The sequence below is a fragment of the Gossypium hirsutum genome, chromosome D05 (genome assembly GCF_007990345.1).
Source record: "Gossypium hirsutum isolate 1008001.06 chromosome D05, Gossypium_hirsutum_v2.1, whole genome shotgun sequence".
Lineage (NCBI taxonomy): Eukaryota > Viridiplantae > Streptophyta > Magnoliopsida > Malvales > Malvaceae > Gossypium > Gossypium hirsutum.
This window is the reverse complement of record NC_053441.1, coordinates 14,590,824-14,611,040: the sequence shown is the minus strand read 5'-3', so window position 1 is coordinate 14,611,040 and position 20,217 is coordinate 14,590,824. Positions and strand designations below refer to the sequence as shown.

Sequence of the window (20,217 nt, the reverse complement as noted above, 5' to 3'; positions counted from 1 at the left end):
CTTATCATACCGTTACAGATAATCTATTTATAAAATTTAACTCTTGTAATTTTCATATACAAATATATATATAAGTATACAACAAGAAGGTAGTGGCCACCAAAAACTTACCACAACAAATCCGTGCGGACCGTACCATCGAACACCCATCCGTATTCTTTTCTTTTTTGGGTTTCGAAAATCTGTAGCTTTTACTTTTGCCGTTGCCTCTGTAATAAATTATTATAAAAATTTCATAATACACATTCTTCGTGAAAGCGACACTTTATTTCTCCACCATACTTTCTTTAAGAAAAAAATAAATAATTTTTTTTTGAAAAATCAAAAAGGCTCCACCTTTTAAATATTGACTTTCCTGTTTTGTGGTCCTCACACACACTGGAGCATTGCTCTCTCAACTGGGCTCCACTGCTTCCAGTATTCATTCAACCGAAAATATCGGGTCCACGGAATCTACGGTCCCAAAACCATCTCCGTATACGATACGTATACCTTCCCCAAACTTCCCTTTTGCAGGGGAGGTGAATTCCTAGATTTTTATTTTGTTTATTATTTTTGGGGTTTTAACTTTGGTGCTGTTGCTTCCCCTCTTATCTACCCACAAAAAGATCCCGTCTTTGGTTTGTTAAAAGAAAGAAAAAAAGGTTAGAACTTGAAAGAAAGAAAGAAAGAAAGAAAGAGAAAAAGAACCCTCCCAGAAAAAATGCCACCTTGCGTTAATTAGCCACGTACTTCTTAGCTTCATGGTAAAGATCTTGTCTTTGGATGCTTTTTTGGTTTATGTTATCATATGTACTGCTCTTAGTACTTTGAGTTTGTTCCTCTTTTTCTTTTTTCTTTTTAATTTGCTTTATGCTTATCTTATCATGTGTGAATCTGGGTTTTTCTATTTTTATTTTTTAAATGGGGTTTATAATTGTTTTTTTGACATAAATGATTGTTTTTCTTAATGCCTTAACGGGGGTTGTAATCATGGGTTTTTCTTTATTTTCTATAATAAAATGAAGTATGTATATATATATATTTTTTGTTTTACTTTTAAATTTATTTATTTTTGTTGGATTAATGACTTGTTTATTTGGTCTGTGGGATTTTCCAGGCATTCGCGGAAGGTGGTGTTTTGACTTTTAAAGCCTAAAGAGAGAAATTTTCAAAAAAAAAAAAATTGATAGATTGAAAGAAAAGGCCTTCAATCGGGGATGGGTTTCAAGTGATTATCTTTATCTCTATCTCTTTTCCAAAAGAAAAAAGAAAATGGAGAAGAGATCTTGGCTGATCAGAGTCCCGTTCTCGATGGTTCTTCTTCTTGGCTTTGATTGGTTTCTCGATTTCCAATGAGACCAAAGTTTGATTTTTCTTTTCAGTGGTCAATTGTTGATGAGCTTGGAAATTTTAGTTTCGGAGTAATTATTTCAGGAACAATCTCTTGATTGTCCCTTCTCCGAAGAAGAGAGGAAAGTAAACGAGGGAAGACAAAAAGAAAGGAAAAAAGAAGAAGGAAGCTCTGGGTTTGAGATTTTGTAGTGTTTTCAAGTATTTGGAGTGAATTACAGGGAAAATAAGAAATGTCAGAAGAGGCAAATTCTTGGATCAGGAGAACAAAGTTCTCTCACACTGTTTGCCATAGATTGGACTCATCTAGATTGGGCTCTTTCCCTTTGAATTTACAATCAGCCAGGAACCAGGACCGGAGTTTAGGATCGAAACCCAGGTCAACTGTGGCTTCTTCTATTCAGAAACCAGTTCATAATGATCCACAGATTCAGCCAAATCCGATCACCAACAAACAAAGATCTGTATCCCCTGTCCCTCAGACTGTTCTGCCGGATACTTTCAAGGAAGCAAAGTCTGAGAGGAGGAGATCCTCAACCCCACATCCTCAAAGGAAAGAATCTGAGAAGCGACGTGTGGGCAAGTTTTTCCACAAGGAATCCACCAGACAAAACGATCCGGTTCACCTGCACCGTCTTCCATTTCAAGCCCCCTTAGGCACTTGGGTTCCTTGAAGGTTTCAGATAGGTCAAAGGGCATGAAAGAATCAGCTTGGACCAAGTATTTTGACCATGCTGGAGGACGGGTTAACGCGGTAGATGCAGCTGATGAACACACGGTTGATCTTTCCCAGCTATTTCTCGGGCTTAGATTTGCACACGGTGCGCATAGCAGGCTTTATCATGGCATATATAAGGAGGAAGCTGTTGCAGTTAAGATTATTAGGGTACCGGATGATGACAATGGAGACTTGGCTACTAGGTTAGAGAAACAGTTCGATAGAGAGGTTAATCTTTTATCTCGACTCCACCATCAGAACGTTATAAAGGTATTTCATTCTTCTTTCTTTTCATGTTTCCCTTTCCCTATATGTTTCTTGTTCAGGTATAGAATTGCTTTGAATGATTCTTGAGTAGAGTATTTTTTTTGCTTGTTGCTCGCACCGCATGTTTCGATTCTCACTTTATCTCTTGATCTGATAACCAGTTTATAGCAGCATGTAGAAAGCCACCGGTTTATTGTGTTATAACAGAGTATTTATCAGAGGGCTCATTAAGGGCCTACTTGCACAAGCTTGATCATAAGTCTCTTCCATTGAAAAAGTTAATTGTTATTGCTCTCGAAGTTGCTCGTGGAATGGAATACATTCATTCTCAAGGAGTCATTCATCGCGATCTTAAACCAGAGAACGTTCTTATTGATCAGGACTTCCACATGAAAATTGCTGATTTTGGTATAGCTTGTGAGGAGGCATATTGTGATCTACTGGCAGATGACCCTGGGACTTATCGTTGGATGGCACCTGAGATGATCAAAAGGAAATCGTATGGAAGGAAGGTGGATGTGTATAGCTTTGGACTGATGTTGTGGGAACTAGTTGCCGGAACAATCCCATACGAGGATATGAATCCTATCCAAGCTGCTTTTGCAGTTGTGAACAAGGTATGTCCCCAAATCTAATGCTTCTAGGATATATATATATAGTTATATGCATGATTCAGTTCATTTAGGTCTTTGCATATAAAGTTTTTTTCTTGTGAATGAACTTCCACACCCTTGGTGCGCAAAATATAGCATAAGACTGCATTGAAAATCTTTACAGTCGAATTTAAGACTGCATTCTATATATGGTATAACACTGAAGATTCTAATCACATGAATGGAATTATTTGGTCTATAATGGTATACCACTAAGAAGCCATGTCATCTTGCTTGAGTGTCTCTAACAGCCTATTCAAACATTACATTCTTACTTTCGGCCATTCAATATCGGCTAATCTAACACCATTTTGAGATAACAATAGTTACTGAATATGAAGGTTTTCCATCTTTGGAAGGACATGGCTATTAGCAGATATCCTACTTGAATTATAATTGTGACATCTTTCGGAATGATTTGCAACACTTGTTAATCTTAAGTTCAATTGAGAAGCTTTTTATATGATGATTATATATCTGTAATTCTGATATCAGAACTCTTTTATTCTTGTTAGAATCTGAGACCTGCTATTCCCAAAGACTGTCCACCCGCAATGCGAGCTTTAATTGAGCAATGTTGGTCATTAAACCCGGAGAAGAGGCCTGAGTTTTGGCAGATAGTGAAGGTGTTGGAGCAATTTGAGTCGTCACTCAATCGTGATGGAACACTGGATTGGGTACCGAACCCAAATTGCCAAGATCATAAGAAAGGGCTGCTTCATTGGGTTCAAAAGCTTAGTCCAACGCACAACCCGCACTTTCACGCCTATGCTTCTTCACCTATGCCTAAACCTAAGTTCTCATGAATTTTTATTTTGACTGACCCGACATTTGTAGTGTCACCGGGTCAATTGTAATTAAAAGGTTCGTTGTCTTAAGCTTCTTTATTTGTACCTTATTGAATGAAATAGATTGGTAGGCAATGGCGTGCATGTGTGTTTCTTTTTGTCATTATAAAACGAATGATCATTATTTCGAGCAGAAAGTTTTAAAAAATTGTTGAAATATAACCAAAAAAATCAGATGTCTGTTTATGTAATTATGGACCCTTTTTGTTGTAATATCTTTACCGAAATATCTCTTAATTTAGGTGGGATTTTTTGTATTTATTAGAAAAAACAATATCATTGAATGTGACCCATGTTGTAATGTTGTATAGGTACAATGTAACAGACGTGGTTTTAAATTAGGATATCAATGTCAATGTGTTTCATTTTGACCCGTTCCTGTTGGGTTTTGGGAATCAAAACCTCATATCTCGTTGGAAAATTTCAGTGTGGCCCATCTGTCTGTACTACTGGCTTTCATCTCTTTTGTTAATAACAAACAAACAGGTAAAATCAATAATAAAAAGAAAATCCTTCCAAAGGATTTCGATGATGTGTCTTGCTAACGTGGCATCATCAATTTACTACTCGTAAATATCATTAATGAGCACTGTCGTTGAGTTTTAAACGAGGATCCTTGAGTGTCGTATAGATCTTGTACCATTTTTTTAAGATCATTGTTTTTGGGACTTTGGGTGGCAACCTGAAAGCTCTTGTGCCAAGTATCAAGTATGACATTAGATCTGAAAAGAATGTAAACATCATCAGCAGCAAAGACAAACTGTGATATTACCAGAGTATTCCTGCTAATTTTCATACCAGGAATCTCCGTTGCTTCGGTTTTCAGAAGTGTTAAGGGAAGCGAATTTTGAGCAAGAATAAAGATGATTCCCTTGTCTGAGACCTCTCTTGTTTTGTCACCATTCACCTGCGCTTGACAGCTGACAGTGCTGATGTTTGTCACAATCAGAGGCTGAACCAACCCGATTTATGGTTTAAAAATAATATTACAAATCGCCACTCATAAGGTCGATTTTCTCCATCCCCGCCCCTCTCCCTTGAGTAGAACTTTTTTTCTCTCTGCTGAGCGTCTCCAGCTTTGTTTTTCCAGATTGGATTTCAAAGAACACTTTGAAAGGGTCTTGCCCGCTTCTTTGGCAACAATGTATTCGCCAAAAATTGGAATCGGAGGTTTTCCTGTGTCCTTTAGAAAAATATCAGAGACTGAACCCCATATTTTTCAATTGGATAAATTGCTCAACAACTTGTATAGCGGGGACTTTGGCATTGATTTTATAGACGACCATGGACAGTCTTGTGGGGTAGTTTTCTCTAGAACTAAAGTATTAACTGTCTTGGCCTCCAACAAGATTGCTGGCTTACAATCATATGTAACGATGTCAGATCTTTATTAGGAAGGTGTAACATCCTAGGAATAACACTAGTAGCTCAGATTTTAAAGATTATTGGTTGTGAATGGATATTCAACGGGGAATAAATGCATTTCGATAGTTGAGGTAACTAGAATAAAGAGGGGAATTAATTACAGCGAGGGATCAGCTCCTAATCCTCCCATAGATTATACGTGGACCTATGATCACTTATTGGTAGGAGACGTGTTTGAATTTTGATTTGTTGGTAAACTCAATTTTTTAATGTTGTTTAAATGCATGAAAAAGAATATAATTACATCCTAAAATTAAGCAATTGTCATCTTCTATGATCAACAAATTTCTAAAATCAACAATAATAATAAAACGATTTAAAAATTAAGAAAAATCAGTAAAATTTATTTTGACCACATCTTGCAGTAGCTGAAGCACAACTTAGACACTCTTTACTTTGGTTGTTGTAAACAAGTTTTTCTCTGCTTCTTAGTAAGGAAGGGATTTGCAATATTTTTAACCAACTGAACCTTCCTTATGCACTTCTCTAAGATAAAATAATTTGATATTGAAGTGCTTCAATGAACATTTTTGTGCATCATTTTTGCTTTAGATTCAAATCTATTAAAACTTTTCTTAACCACAAAGTTTGATTGACAGCAACATTAATTGCAATAAATTCAACTTTTGCTGTAGGTTAATGTGCCACTGTATTATGCTGCTTTTTGCAGCACCGTGAGAACACATCCGAACCAAAACTTGAAACAATAACCTGAATTTTTCAAATCATCAAGTAAACCTCCCCAATCACTATCTAAATAGCCTTGCAAAACATAATCCTGATTTGCACAAAATTTAATTCTATTATCCAATGTCCCTCTTACATATCTAACGACTCTTTTAGCAACTGTAAGATGTGTTTCATTTGCACAATTCATAAATATGGATAATAGGTTTACAAAATATAAGATATCAGGCCTTGAAGTCGTTATATACATCAGACAACCAATTAAACTTTTGTAGAAGATTTCATGGACTTTTTCAACTTTTCCTTTTTGGAGTAACTACACTCTTGCATTTTGCCCATTCTGAATTTTTTTTAGAATTTCCTTAGCATACTTCTTCTAACAAATGACCACTTCTTCATTTTTCTGTTTTATTATCATTCCTAGAAAGTAAGCCATTTCTCTCAAATCCGTCATCTCGAAAGTTTACTCCATTTTTTTTTTAACTTTCTCGCAAGTTCTTTATTGTTTCCTGTGACCAGCAAATCATCCACATATAAATAAACAACAACAAAATCAATTTCATCACCTTTGATATAGAGGGTAGCTTCATTGGAACTTCTTTTGAATCCTAATTGCATTAAGTGCTCATCAGTTCTGTTGTACCACACTCTTGGTACCTATTTCAAGCCATACAAGGTCCTCTTGACCAAATACATATCATTTTCTTTCCCTTTCATAGCAAAACCATTAGGTTGCTTAACGTTTTCTTCCTCCAAGAAGTCATTCAAGAATGCTGATTTAACATCAAATTGATAGACTTTCCAGCCCTTTTGTGCGGCCACAGCAAGCAACAACTTGATTGTATCTAGTCTAGCAACAGGAGCAAAAGTACCAAAAAAATCAACACCAAAAATATGGATTCAGCTTGTTCTAAATACCCACTTCACTCCAATCACTTTTCCTTCTGTAGGTCTTTTTACCAACATCCATATTTCATTTTTTTTTATCATCATGAGCTCCTCCTTCAAAAAATTTCAAACTTGAAAGGTTGACTTCATTGTCATGATTTTGAGAAAGATTTCAGATGAGGCGACAAAATAATGTAGCTCTTGCTTTTGATTTTCTTAATTTCCTCTTCTAGTGATTCTTGATTTGCACCATAGTCGGATTGGCAGGTAATGAAGGAACTTCATAGTCCACCTCCATAGCTTCCCAAAGCTTTAGATGAGCCTCCATCCTTGTTGTCCAAACATGATAACCTTCAATATTGAAAACGGGTGGTGCAAGTGTAGTGAAATGTATTTTTGAATCCATAGAAGAAGGAATATAAAATATTCCCCCTTAGAATCAAGCAACCAGATTTCATGATCAACAAACTCCTAAAATTAACAACAGTAATGAAACGGCTTAAAAAAATGAAAACAATCAGTAAAATTTGTTTTGATCAAATCTTGCAGTAGCTGAAACACAGCTTCAACAGGATATAAATCATATGTTGTGTACTTTCAAAGGTGACGATCCTCCCACAACAATAATTTAGTTTGACATAAAATTTTAGAACATTTTACTAACGAGGTCAATATTTATTTTTTTAAAAATTAACAGTAATTTACATGGTATTCTTGTTGCTATTTAATGTATAAAATGACATACTCATAATTATAATCTTTCAGTTGAACGTTGTTTTGAGTAATGAAAGAGAACACCATTTGAATAAAATGCATCTTACAATGTGTGATGTCATTCCATCTTAAAATGCATTTTCACAAGTCACACATATAATTTTATCTAACTATATCTAATTAATTAATCGATTATAATAAAATTTAAAAAGATCACATATAAGAAGGAATTTGACCTTTTCATTTGAGCTATGATAATTTCAAAGTTGAGAAAAGAAATTAAGTAACGAAAAAGATTCGAAAAATATAAAAAAAATACAAATATATAGTAAAACAAAATTAAGAATGATTGATTAACTTTATAAAAGCTGGAGGTAACGAAAATCTGAAAGCAAGAATTTCCCTTTTGTAAGAAATATATGTTGGATCGTCATCACCACAAAACTGAAATGTTAGTGATGTGGCTGAATTTAGTCCCTATATACATGAGGGGTGAGACTTAAGACTCGTCACCATCCAAATTCTCTTCTTTCCTCAGGGTACATATATAGCTGACATCGCCAATTCCCACCCGTTTGTCACCTTTACTTTATCACTATTTCTGGCATTACTCTCATTGCTTAACATTGTTATTGTTCTCCTCAACTTATATGTGCAAAATTCAAGTGAAGATTCAACGGAGAATTAGGCTCACGGTGCATAGGGGAAAAAATGATTGTAGGTGTTTGGTTAATAAAATATAAGATTATTTTTAATAATAAAATTACCGTGATGTAAAATTACTTATATTATTAGATATATTATACTATTTCACTTGGTTTAGTTGGTTGAGATTTAAGCTTATAATATTTTATTTTAAAATAAATTAATTTTACATCTCCTTTCTATTAAATTATGGAGGAGAAATAGAGTATTACAATCAAAGTGATGCGGAAGAAAGAAGGAAAATATGTTGTTTGTTATGATTTAATGATAAATTTAACCAAAATGGTAAAAGTTTTATAAAAAATAACACTTCATTGGAATACGCAAAATGTAATATCATAAATAATAATAACTAAAATATATAGTTAAAATGTTACTTGAAAAATATATAAAAACTTACATAATTAAATTTATTTAATTTTGTTGTTATTTCAAGTAAAATAAATTAAAACCATAAAAATGACTTTGAGATTATCTTTATATTTTAGAATTTAACGTTATTGGAAATATGAGATGATTACATCAAGCTAAAATTTGAAATTCAAATATAGAAAATTTTTGTCAAATTTTCATAGTAACAGGACAATTGGTTTTTTTTTTTTAAAGTTGAATGCAGGAATTCAAACAACAGCTTTTCACAATAAAATACGGTCAATGTGACAGTCCAATTAAACCCTACAGCAAGCCCCATTTATTCGTGTCTGCAGACCATTCTTTATTTTCCTCTCTGTGGCATCGATGTCATGATCTATATTTTGCTTTTCATTGTGGCCTTTGAGATTCTGATAAGGGGAAGCTTTAATTTAAGGCTTTAACGCGAGAAAGAGATGTGTTTGAGTAAACACATTTACCCCCCTGTTTGGGAAATAAGATTGAGCTTTCCTTTTTCAGTGTTTGTAGTGATTAATTAATCCATGAACGACAACCCTAATGTTTCCTCAAGACCAGATAGGAAAGTCATCGAGAGAAACAGGAGAACTCAAATGAAAGCTCTCTATTCCGAGCTCTATTCTCTCTTACCCCGTCACAGCTCTAGGGTTTTTATCTCTCTCTCTCTCTCTCTTCTAAATATTTGTTAAATCTCTGATTAATTTCTTTGCTGTATGGCGTTTGCATTATGTATGTGGGATGCATTTACAGGAATCAAAATCACTGCCTGATCAGCTACATGAAGCTACAAGCTATATAAAAAAGTTGCAGATAAACTTGGAGAGAATGAAGGAAAAGAAAGATAGCTTAATGAGTGTAGAGAGGTTGAGGAACACAAGAAGCAGGATGACCGGCAAAGTGCCGAAATCTCCTCAAATTCAGATTCATGAAATGGGTTCTTCATTGGTGATCGGGTTGACGACAGAGTCCAACAGTCGGTTCCTTTTTACTCAGACAATTCGTGTTCTTCAGGAAGAAGGAGCCGAGATTGTTAATGCCGGTTTCTCCGTTGTTGACGATACCGTGTTCCATATTATAAATCTTACGGTAGCCATTGTATTGCTTCCACTTTTCATCAGTACCCTTTTTTCCATTACACCGAGGATTAATGGTTTAACATTTTAGAGAAATTGTTGCAGATCGGGCATGAATCAGCACCAGATCATGGGGGGGGCAGGAGGATATCAGAGAGATTAAATAAGTTTCTGAATGATGCAGATGCATGAGCTAGCCGCGTTGCGTAATGAAGTAAACAATCTGAATCACTTTATGATCTTCTGTTTAGTTTATTAATGAAATTTCAGAAACCTGTCAACAAACAATGCTGCTTCCCGCTGGGCAGTAACCAGATCTAGTATTATGAACTTTAATGTTTTTAATTCCTATTAAACTAAGAATTAAACAATATTAATAAGTATTGTTAGTTGTAGTTAAATATATATTCTTCCTTGATGGTCACTAAACTAACTATAAATACGACAAAGGTAAGCGCACTTATCGAATAATAGTATAACTATGGTGAGTAATCGAATAATAATATAGCTATGGTGAGTAGGGAATATCGTATCCACGAGGACTAAAAGTACTAGCAATTACCATCTTCTTATTATCTAGTCAACAAATTGGGGTGATGTGTTTTAATCTAAAATTACTAAACTAATTTATTTAATAACGTAACCGAGAATGAAATAGGAAAATAATCAAAGATAATCAATGAGATAGACAATAACTAGGAAAGAATCCAACTAGACTTCACTTATTATTATGAACCTGAATTAAATGATTTATTCACTTATGTCTTAATCCGTAAAAATTCATAAATTATGCTAATATCTCTTTCGAGAGTAAGAAAAACTGACTCTAGGTTAATTAATTGAAATCTCTTTCTAATTAAAACCTCTATCGTCACATTAACTCGATCTATAGATTCCCCTATTAGATTTGACTCTAATCCGATAAATTTATGTTACCCTATTTCTAGGACTGCATGCAACTCTGCTCAATTATGCTAGATCTACTCTTAAATAATGACTTTTGCTCCACTGAAATAAGCACATTAAACATGAATTAATATCCCGAAAATATTAAAACAAGAAATAAGCATACATAATTGAGAACAAGAATCAAGCATTTATCATGTAAATCAGAAATCAAATAATAAGATTATCATAGGTTTCATCTTGCCTAGGTATATAGGAAATTTAGTTCATAATTCTAAATAGAGACATCTCAAAGTTAGGATAACTACAAGACATAAAGAAACTAAATAAAATTTCGAAATAAATTAAATAGAGATTTTCGATCTTGAGGGAGATTCGCTTCCGAGTTGATTCCGATGGTGTTCTTTGAGCGTTTTCTTCAATCTTCTCTGATTGTCCCTTTAGGTCTTCTTCTAATTGGTATTTATAGGTTTTAGAATGTCCAGAAAGCCTAAAAATTGGGTTTTTCTGTGTATTTGGGAAGCAAGGTGTGAAACTGACACGGGCTGGCACATGAGCGTGTGGCCAGCCCATGTGGAAATGCCCAGGCCGTGTGGATCTTAAAAACAGCTCTATTTGCCCGATTTTGGCTCATTTTTCTCTCCTTTCGCTCCCAAATGCTCTCCTAAGTATGGAAACGTGAATTTAAAGAATTAGGAGCATCAAATTCACTAATTTTTATAATTAATCATCCAAAAACGCATTAAGAATGAGATTAAAATATGTTACTTTTATAGCTTATCATTAACCTCTCTATTTCTAAATTAATTTTTTGTTAGCCAATAAATGAGGTTACATTCGTAAATTAATTGTCACTTAGATTTCTTGAAATATACTAAAGCTTGTATATTTACACATATCTAATTCTCATGAATTGTTTTTCCCTAGGTGGGTAAATCCACCATTCAAAATATTAGTTTGGACCAACTTAAGTATTGAGAAAAGATCGTATGAAACAGTGATTTTTATGTCACATCAATATTTTCATTATAAAAAAATTAAATTCGATTTAAAATAATAAAATTTAAGATGAAATTACTGATGTGGCATAAAATTATTAAAAATAGATAATATCAATGTTTCGTACCATCAATTTCTCCTTAGGTATTAGTATCTAATTGACTATAATTTGAAAATCGCTTCACCAACACCTTAGTACTAGTGTGGGCTGCGCAATCTAAGTCTGTGACACTAGAAGTTGGTATTTGTATTGGATTGATATTTAAATTTGGTTTTTATCCAAAATTCTAAACGTAGTACTTTTTTAATTTCATTAAATTTCTGTAATACCAAGTGTCATTCAAATTTTAAACATGTGACATTAATACAATGTTTAAATTACTCATAATCTCTTTCTTAAACCTTATAACAAAAGATGTCCTCTTTTTTTTAACTATGTAAGAAGATATTACATTTGAAACCATATACCTACATAATTTGCTTTTTCTCACATCAACATATTTAATATAATAAAAGAACCATCTTATTAATGTTTATTTTTCAAAATGTTATACTCTCACATCACTTTATAAAATATCAAAGCAAAATGATGAATAGATGAATGATAGTTTGAAAGGTGAATATTCATGTGGGTAAGTAAAGTTTTACGAGCAAAGAAAGGGAAATTGTTTAAATTCCCACCTAAGAAAAAGCATGCTATTATGATAATTAGTTGTTTTAATGAAAATTCCATTAACTTTATTGTACAAATGGTAATTTCAATTTTTATTGGAAAGTTGGTTAAGGGGGTTCGGATCATAGACGGAAGAAATACATTTATATTAGTGTAATATTAAAGTAGTTTTATATTTTTTTTTATAGTTTTTTTTGTATGATTAGTATTTTAATAATTCACTTGTTGAATTTTTTTTGGTAAATAAAGTAATAAAATCTTAAGTTAAGATTGCATCAAAACTAATCGTCATCAAACAATGGACATGTAGCACAATGGATATCATCATCTAATAAACCCCTCACACTCTCCCGTGGTTCCTCATGAATAATCAAGTGATCCATTTCGCCTCGGGCCTCTTTCGTGATACGATTTGCCACCCCATTATTCTCTCCCAATATCTGCTGAAATTTTACTTCTCAATCCTTAAGACACTAGTCTTAAATAAGCCTAACTTCACTATAATTATTGTTTGCTGCTAGCCCATTTTGTATAACGGTTATCAATAACGAATTATCACTCTCAATCTCTACCTTACAGTACCCTTTTGCCCAAACAAACTTTAAACCTTCAAGTAATGCTCGAGCTTCGATCTTAAAAATATCCAATAATCCTACCACCATATCAAAAACCCCCCATCCAGCTTCCATTCAATCCTCTCAGCACTCCACCTATGGCTGCTCTTGATTTAAAAGTTAACACTGAATCATCAACGTTCACTTTCATTCATCTGTAGCTAGAAAATTGCTAGCAACCCTTCATCAACATGCCCAAATTTCCCGCCATTTCTTTAATAAATATAGAGCTCATCCAAGCTCCAGTAGAATGTACAAGCGCATGACAAGCATACCAAGTTTTAAGCAAAATAAAAATGTTCAACTATTTATTTAAGTAAAAGAACTTTAAAATGTTACATGTATAGTAATAAAGAAAATATTTTGAATTAATTTAATAGAGATACAGATAAATCTGAAAATTTACATACATGATAAGTATATTTATATTGACATATTGAAGGACTTGACTGTTAAAATATCAGTCATACAAAAAATTTATAAAAAAGTGTAAGCTCTGTCCTATAAAGACTATTATTAGGTGCATTTGCAACGCAATTAAAAAACTTACAAGCATATTTTAAAGTTATTATTTATCCTTTTTAATATGATTTTTATTAATTATAGTGTATATATATTCATTCTCTTGATCCTTATAGGATATGTCATTCGATTTAATTTCCCATGTCCTAGTATGATGTTGAAGGTGAACGATGATGATATGAAGGCACTGTTCTTTTTTAAAACTTGCCAAATTAACTGATTAATAAATTTGTAGTGTTTTCTCAAAAAAAAAAATACTGCTGTTTTAAAAGGCCTTATATCACACGGCAAAAGGCACAATAAATTCCAAACCCTGCTGTATTTGGGATGTTTGATGCTGATGTCTTGCCCTCCTGCCAATTAGACATATGGTTAAAATAAGGAGTTGGCTAAAAAAGTTAACCCCTAACATACTAAAAAAACACCCTAATAAATAACACACCTTTACTATAATTAATAATTAGTTATTAATTAATGTTCTTTTATTTTATTGATTGGTTAGTAATTAACATCCTTCTACTGTAATGATCAAGAATTAATTATCATCTCTCCACTCACTTTTTTATCTCGTTTAATTGTTAAACATATTTTTATTATTGTATTATTATTAAATATTATAAGTATTATATTATTAAAGATATAAGTATTATTATTATTCAACATATTTTTTTATTATAGGATTATTGTTAAACATATACATGAATAAATAAATACAAAAATATGAGTAAAATGCTAAAATATAATAAATTAATATTATTCAACAATAATCCTCTATAGTTATAACAGGCGTTTTGAGATTACAAGTTTCAGTTGTCTATAAAATTTCAGACGTGACATATACATGGTTTGCCATCCAGCTGTAACACCCTTTACCCGTATCCGTCGCCGGAATAGGATGCGAGGCATTACCAGAACACATACACTTGTAAACGTATTTAATCGTATTATAAAATTTCAACTAAATTAAAGCTTTCAAATTTTTTTTATTTAACATGCTTTTATAATTTTTAACAATATATCCTCTAAATATTATATTCATAATAAATAGGGCCTACAAGACCCAATTTATATTCATGCAATTCACAAAGTCTTAACAATTCAATGCTTCATTTCCTTTTCATTCAATTCATAATTTCTCATGTTCACAATTCAAATCAATTTCTCAGTCCAATATACATTTCAATATCACCATAATTCTTTTAATTCAAGTCATATCACTAGCAATAGAAATTTCCATTTACTTCTCATACAATTCAATATCATTAAGTTTAATACTAACACGTATTTACCATTTAACTCAACGTTTATCAATTATGATTGAATATATGACCGATTTATACACAAGTCATTCATATATTTTCCAATTTTCCTCCTCCTCCTCTCCATTTACATCCGTAATGTATATAACACGCTAAAATAACATTAACTATATTTTCACTATTTACTTGTAAGTAAATTCAAATCTGTCTATCCGAGTCAGAGTCGCTAAATTATTTATATCTTGAGTTACAAAACTCAAAATTAAGATCTGTAAATTTTATCTGAAGCTAGACTCACATATCTTCTTACCATAAATTTTTCAGAATTTTTGGTTTAGCCAATAAGTACAGTTTATTCTTTAAAGTTTTCCTTGTTTCACTGTTTCACTGTTTGACAGTTCTGACCCTTCTTCACTAAAAATTAATTATCTCATTGTACAAAATTTGGACGATGTTTCCGTTTGTTTATTATGAAAATAGACTCATTAAGGATTCTAAGCTTATAAATTATAATTCATAATTATTTTTGTACAAATTTTAATGATTTTCCAAAGTCAGAACAGGGGAACCCGAATTCATTCTGACCTTGTCTCACAAAACCTATTATATCTCATGAATTACAATTCTATTTCTTACACCGTTTCTTCTATGAGAAACTAGACTCAATAAGCTTTAATTTCATGTTTTATTCATCCTCTAATTCAATTTCTAAAATTTATGATGATTTTTCAAAGTTAACCTACTGCAGCTGTCCAAACTTTTTTAGTGCATAATGTTAATTACCATTTTTCCCTAAGCTTTCAATAAATGATAATTTCATCCCTGCTCAATTAACCTCTCAATTGAGCTGATTTTTCTCAATTAACACATTATTCCATCACTTTAGACTACTTTATAACCTTTCAAAATCAGAATTTTAGCACTAGACTTTAATTCCAAACTTTTTCACAATTAGGTCCTACAAATCAATTTCTATCGAAATTACCTAATAAAATCATCTCACAAACAAATTAAAGCTTCCATTTCATGCTATTTCATCATAAACTTACAACACATATTCATAGCAACTTTCAATTTCGTTCATAAAATCAAAAACTAATGAATTCAACAAGTGGACCTAGTTGTAAAAGTCACAAAAACACAAAAATTTCAAGAAATAATCAAGAATTGAACTTACATGATCCAAATATATGAAAAAACCAGCTTAGAGGGACCCTTCAATGGCGTTTTTTGCTGAGAAATATGAAGAATTGCCTAGAAACTCTTTTAGTTAAGATTTTTATTTGTTAACTTTTGCAAAATTTCCAATTTTGCCCTTATTACATCACTTCTCCAGATTTTTCTTCTCTTATGCCGTCTCAACTATTCCATATTGGCACATTTATTCCTTAAGTCCCTCCTTATTTACCACTTAAGCTATTTAATCACTTTTAACAAATTTTACATTATTTTCAGTTTAGTCCTTTTTAATTAATTGACACCCAAACGTTAGAATTTTCTAAGGAAAATTTAATACCAACTCAATGACACGCTATAAATATTTCTAAAAATATTTATGGAAATATTTTTGGCTCGATTTATGAGTTTGAAGTTTCAATTCCTCATTTTCGATTCTAATTATTTTAATATTTATTCCTAGTACACTATTCACTATTTCAAAAATTTTCCTATCTTCACATTTAATTTAACTTATACTCACTAAATTAATAATATTTTCTACTCATTTGTCAGATTTAGTGATCTCGAATCACCATTCCGACACCACTGAAAATTCAGGCCATTACAATTTCATTTTTCCTCGTTAGATTTGTGGTCCCGAAACCACTGTTCCGACTAGACCCAAAATCGGGCTGTTACACCAGCTGTAGACGGGGCTCTATGGCGGATCCAATAAGCCGAAATGGTAGGCATTGGGTAATCTCCTTCTAATTGTACCATCACATTATGATTAGCATATACATGTGCAATTGTAATAGCATGATGGTATTGAAAATGTTCCGGACCTCTCCAAAGAGGAAAGAAAGTTATGTCACCTCGCTTAGTTAAATAATTGAGGCTCACCCGAAACCTGTTGGCAATCAGGACACCTGTCATAGGCATAACCATCCAGTGTTCTGCTGACGCAGGCGATTGTGAGAAACACAGTGAATTACATAATTCATCGATTCCATCAGTGAAAACTCTAGCATAGACATCATATAAACTCAATAACTCGTCTACCAGTTGATGTCGAACATAGAGCCATTGATCTTCGCCATAACCAAGACAAACAAATATTGCTCGGAATCTGCAATTTCCATCACCCCTGACATCTTGTACATGTGTGATGAGTGTCACATGATTCAGGCATCTGGTTTAAGTCTATGAAGTTTGAAACTTGCTCTGATGGCTCCTAGTTTAAGTTTGGAATTTCGATTACGTATGAAATATGTCTTGCAGGTTCTTTGTTAAACTCTACCAGATCCAACCCAACAGATTTTGACGTGGTTGAATGGCTAAATCTTCTGGGAGCTTGACTTATAGAATCGACTCGTTTTTGTTGTTGTTTCTTCAAGGTTGGTCATCCACGCGTATTTTTTTGGATTGTAGGTTCTTTAATGAGTGTTTTACTCAGTTGGAATATATCTTTTATGTAACAGCCTAATTTTCAATGGTGTCGGAAACAGTGATTCCAGATCACTAAATCCGACCAATAAGTTAAAATTTAATAAACTAATAATTATGGGTCAAGTGTGATTTTATAAGAATTTTTGAATTAGTGAATTTTGTGATTTATTGAATTTTGTGATTTAAAAAGAATTTAATAGGTAAATTGGGTCTAAAATGAGGTATCGAGACCTCGAGTTCATAAACCAAGCCATAAATATTTTTATAAATATTTATGGAGTGTCATTGAGTTAGTATAAAAGTTTCGTTAGAAAATTTTAACGTTTGGATAGTCAATTAATTAAAAAGGACTAAATTGAAAATACTGCAAAATTTGTTAAATTGTGATTAAATAGCTTAAGTGACTAATAAGGAGGGATTTAAAAGGAAATTGGGCCCAAATTATATGGGCTGGACGATTGGGCAAGAAAAAACAGCAAGAAAGTAAGGAGAAACAAGGGCAAAATTGGAAATTTTACAAATTAAATATATAAAACAAAGATAAAAGTGAAAAATCTAGAGATCTCTTCATAATTTATCAGAAAGAACGCCATAGGAGGTCTGAAAAAAGATTTTTTCTCATATTTTTATACCATGTGAGTTCAATTCTTGCTTTTTCCTTGAAATTTTTATGTTTTGTGAATTTTACAACTAGGTCCAACTATTGAATTCATTAGTATTTGATTCCATGGGTGATTTATTAAGTTACCATGAATAAGTTATGGAATTTTATGATGAATTATTATAGATTTTAAGTTTTAATTTCATTATATAATGATCTTATTAAGTGATTTTAGTAGAAAATGATTTTTAGGACCTAATTGTGAAAAAGTTAGGAACTGGGGTTTTTTACTGAAATTATGAATATAAAAGGTTGCTTAGTAGTCTAAAATGGTTGGATAAGGTGTTAATTGAGAAAAATTAGATCAATTGAAGGGTTAATTGAGTAGGGACGAAATTGTAAAAATTGTTAATTTTAGGGGTAAAAGTGTAATTTCGAAAAGTGAAAGGAATAAATTGTGAAGTAAATTAGTATTGAATTAGATGCTAATAAATGGAAAAATTTATATTATAGATTGGGAATTCGAAGATAAACGCAGAAAAGAGAAAGTATCGAACTAGTTTCTGAACTTTTACAACTTCTACGAATTGGCCCAGGTAAGTTCATATGGCTGAACTTTTATGATTAATTGTTAATGTGGGGATGATATAATGTATCAATTCGTATATTGTTGTTAAATTATGATTATGGTAAAAATGATAATAAGATGAGATTGTTAGTTCAAATTATGGGATACGCAGGATTGAGTACATACGTTCGGTAACCAGTGATGAATTGATGGATAAGTCCATGGTAGATCCATGGAAAAGTATGAAACGTAGGTATGGTATTTCAGTGAAGAAAACCATACTGAGTTGTGAAAAGTAGGTATGGTGTTTCAGTGAAGAAAACCATACCGAGTTGTGAAAAGTAGGTATGGTATTTCCGTGAAGAAAACCATACTGAGTTATAGCAATGTGAAATATTTAAGCAAATCGTGGCACCGGGCAAACGATGTACTCAAATCCGTAAGACGATCCTTAATTTGACAGGTATTTGTAAGTGCAATTGAAGCTAAATGTCGGAATTGAATTTGACATCTGATATTGAGCTCGATTAGATAGATTCATTGTTTGAGATTGTGGTTGGTAGAAAATGTTGAATTTTTATTTGTTTACTAATGTTGTTAGTGAAATTTTGGTAAGATTTTATTATGAGCCTATGAACTTACTAAGCTTTCTGCAAGCTTACTTGTGTGTGTTTATTATTTCTTGTAGATTGATATATATATGTTCGGAGGATCGACTCTACATCAACGATCACACTATCCAGATTTACTCCGGTAGATTTTGTTAAACAACTTTTTAATTTATATGGCATGTATAGCGAATTGAAGTAAAAAGTAATAGAATGAATGACTAAGTAGGCAAGGTAAATCTAAATGTGATGGTTGTGTTAGACATTGAAATATACATGTTTTTAGCTTGAAATGATTGATTGGTTGAACTTTATTAGTATTTAAATGAAGTAGTTGAAATACTAAAATTGGTTGTGAATTGAAATTTGCAGGGAAGGTTAGATAATTATAAAGGGGTTATATTGAATTTTTAAAAAAATAAAATAAAATAAAACTGCAATGGAAGAGTTTTTGGACAACAGCATTGATGTAACTTTGAAAAATTACCAAAAATAGTGTAAATTGAATTAGAAGCTGTGTGAGATATGAAATTAAAGATGAATGAGTCTACTTTCACATGAAATAAATAGAGTAAGCAAAAGAGTTATATATTTTTAGATATTTTAATTTTAGTGAGACAGGGTAAGAATGGTTTTTGAAGTCCCCTGTTCCGACTTAAGAAATTCATTAAAAATTGTACAGAAGGAATTATGAGTTATAATTTATATGTCTAGATTATTTAATGAGTCTATTTTAATTATAAATAAGTGGAAGCACCATATGAAGTCTTTAAAATGAGATAATTGAATTTAAGTGACGAGAGGCAGGATAGTCAATCAGTGAAACAGGGGAGACTTTAACTAATAAACTGTACTAATTGGCTGAACCCAAAATTCTAAAAAATTTATAGTAAAAATATATATGAGTATATTTTTAGGGAAGATTTATGGATCTAAATTTTGAGTTTGTTAACTTGAGTTATAATTAATTTAGTGACTGCTGCGCATGTGGACAGCCTTATTATGAACAGTGAAAAAACTTTTAAAAGTAAATTTTTATGCCTCGAACTTTTAAGTTAAGTTAAGTCAAGTAACGCCTCATGCTCGACTCCAGAAATGATCTCGGGTAAGGAGTGTTACATTTTATTGGTATCAGAGCTTCGGTTTAGCCGATTCTCAGA

The 20,217-nt window shown here is 32.2% G+C and overlaps 2 protein-coding genes across 3 annotated transcripts; both read left to right on the top strand.

Annotated features, from left to right (window-relative positions):
• Positions 1-453: 453 nt before the first annotated feature.
• Positions 454-4,009, top strand: LOC107905784 (serine/threonine/tyrosine-protein kinase HT1). Its single transcript, XM_041093908.1, is given in 5 exon segments — positions 454-746; positions 1,100-1,937; positions 1,940-2,320; positions 2,479-2,934; positions 3,486-4,009. Coding segments are annotated over 4 exon segments (1,500 nt in total). The 5' UTR covers positions 454-746; positions 1,100-1,565; the 3' UTR covers positions 3,777-4,009.
• Positions 4,010-8,855: 4,846 nt separating this feature from the next.
• Positions 8,856-10,101, top strand: LOC107903189 (transcription factor bHLH162). 2 transcript variants are annotated; one of them, XM_016829232.2, is made up of 3 exons: positions 8,856-9,274; positions 9,378-9,713; positions 9,806-10,101. In XM_016829232.2, exons 1-3 carry the CDS (start codon positions 9,152-9,154, stop codon positions 9,890-9,892), a joined length of 546 nt encoding a protein of 181 aa, XP_016684721.1. In that variant the 5' UTR covers positions 8,856-9,151; the 3' UTR covers positions 9,893-10,101. The 2 variants fall into 2 exon arrangements, with proteins under 2 accessions (XP_016684721.1, XP_016684720.1); XM_016829231.2 differs by having other exon boundaries at positions 9,378-9,722.
• Positions 10,102-20,217: the final 10,116 nt, after the last annotated feature.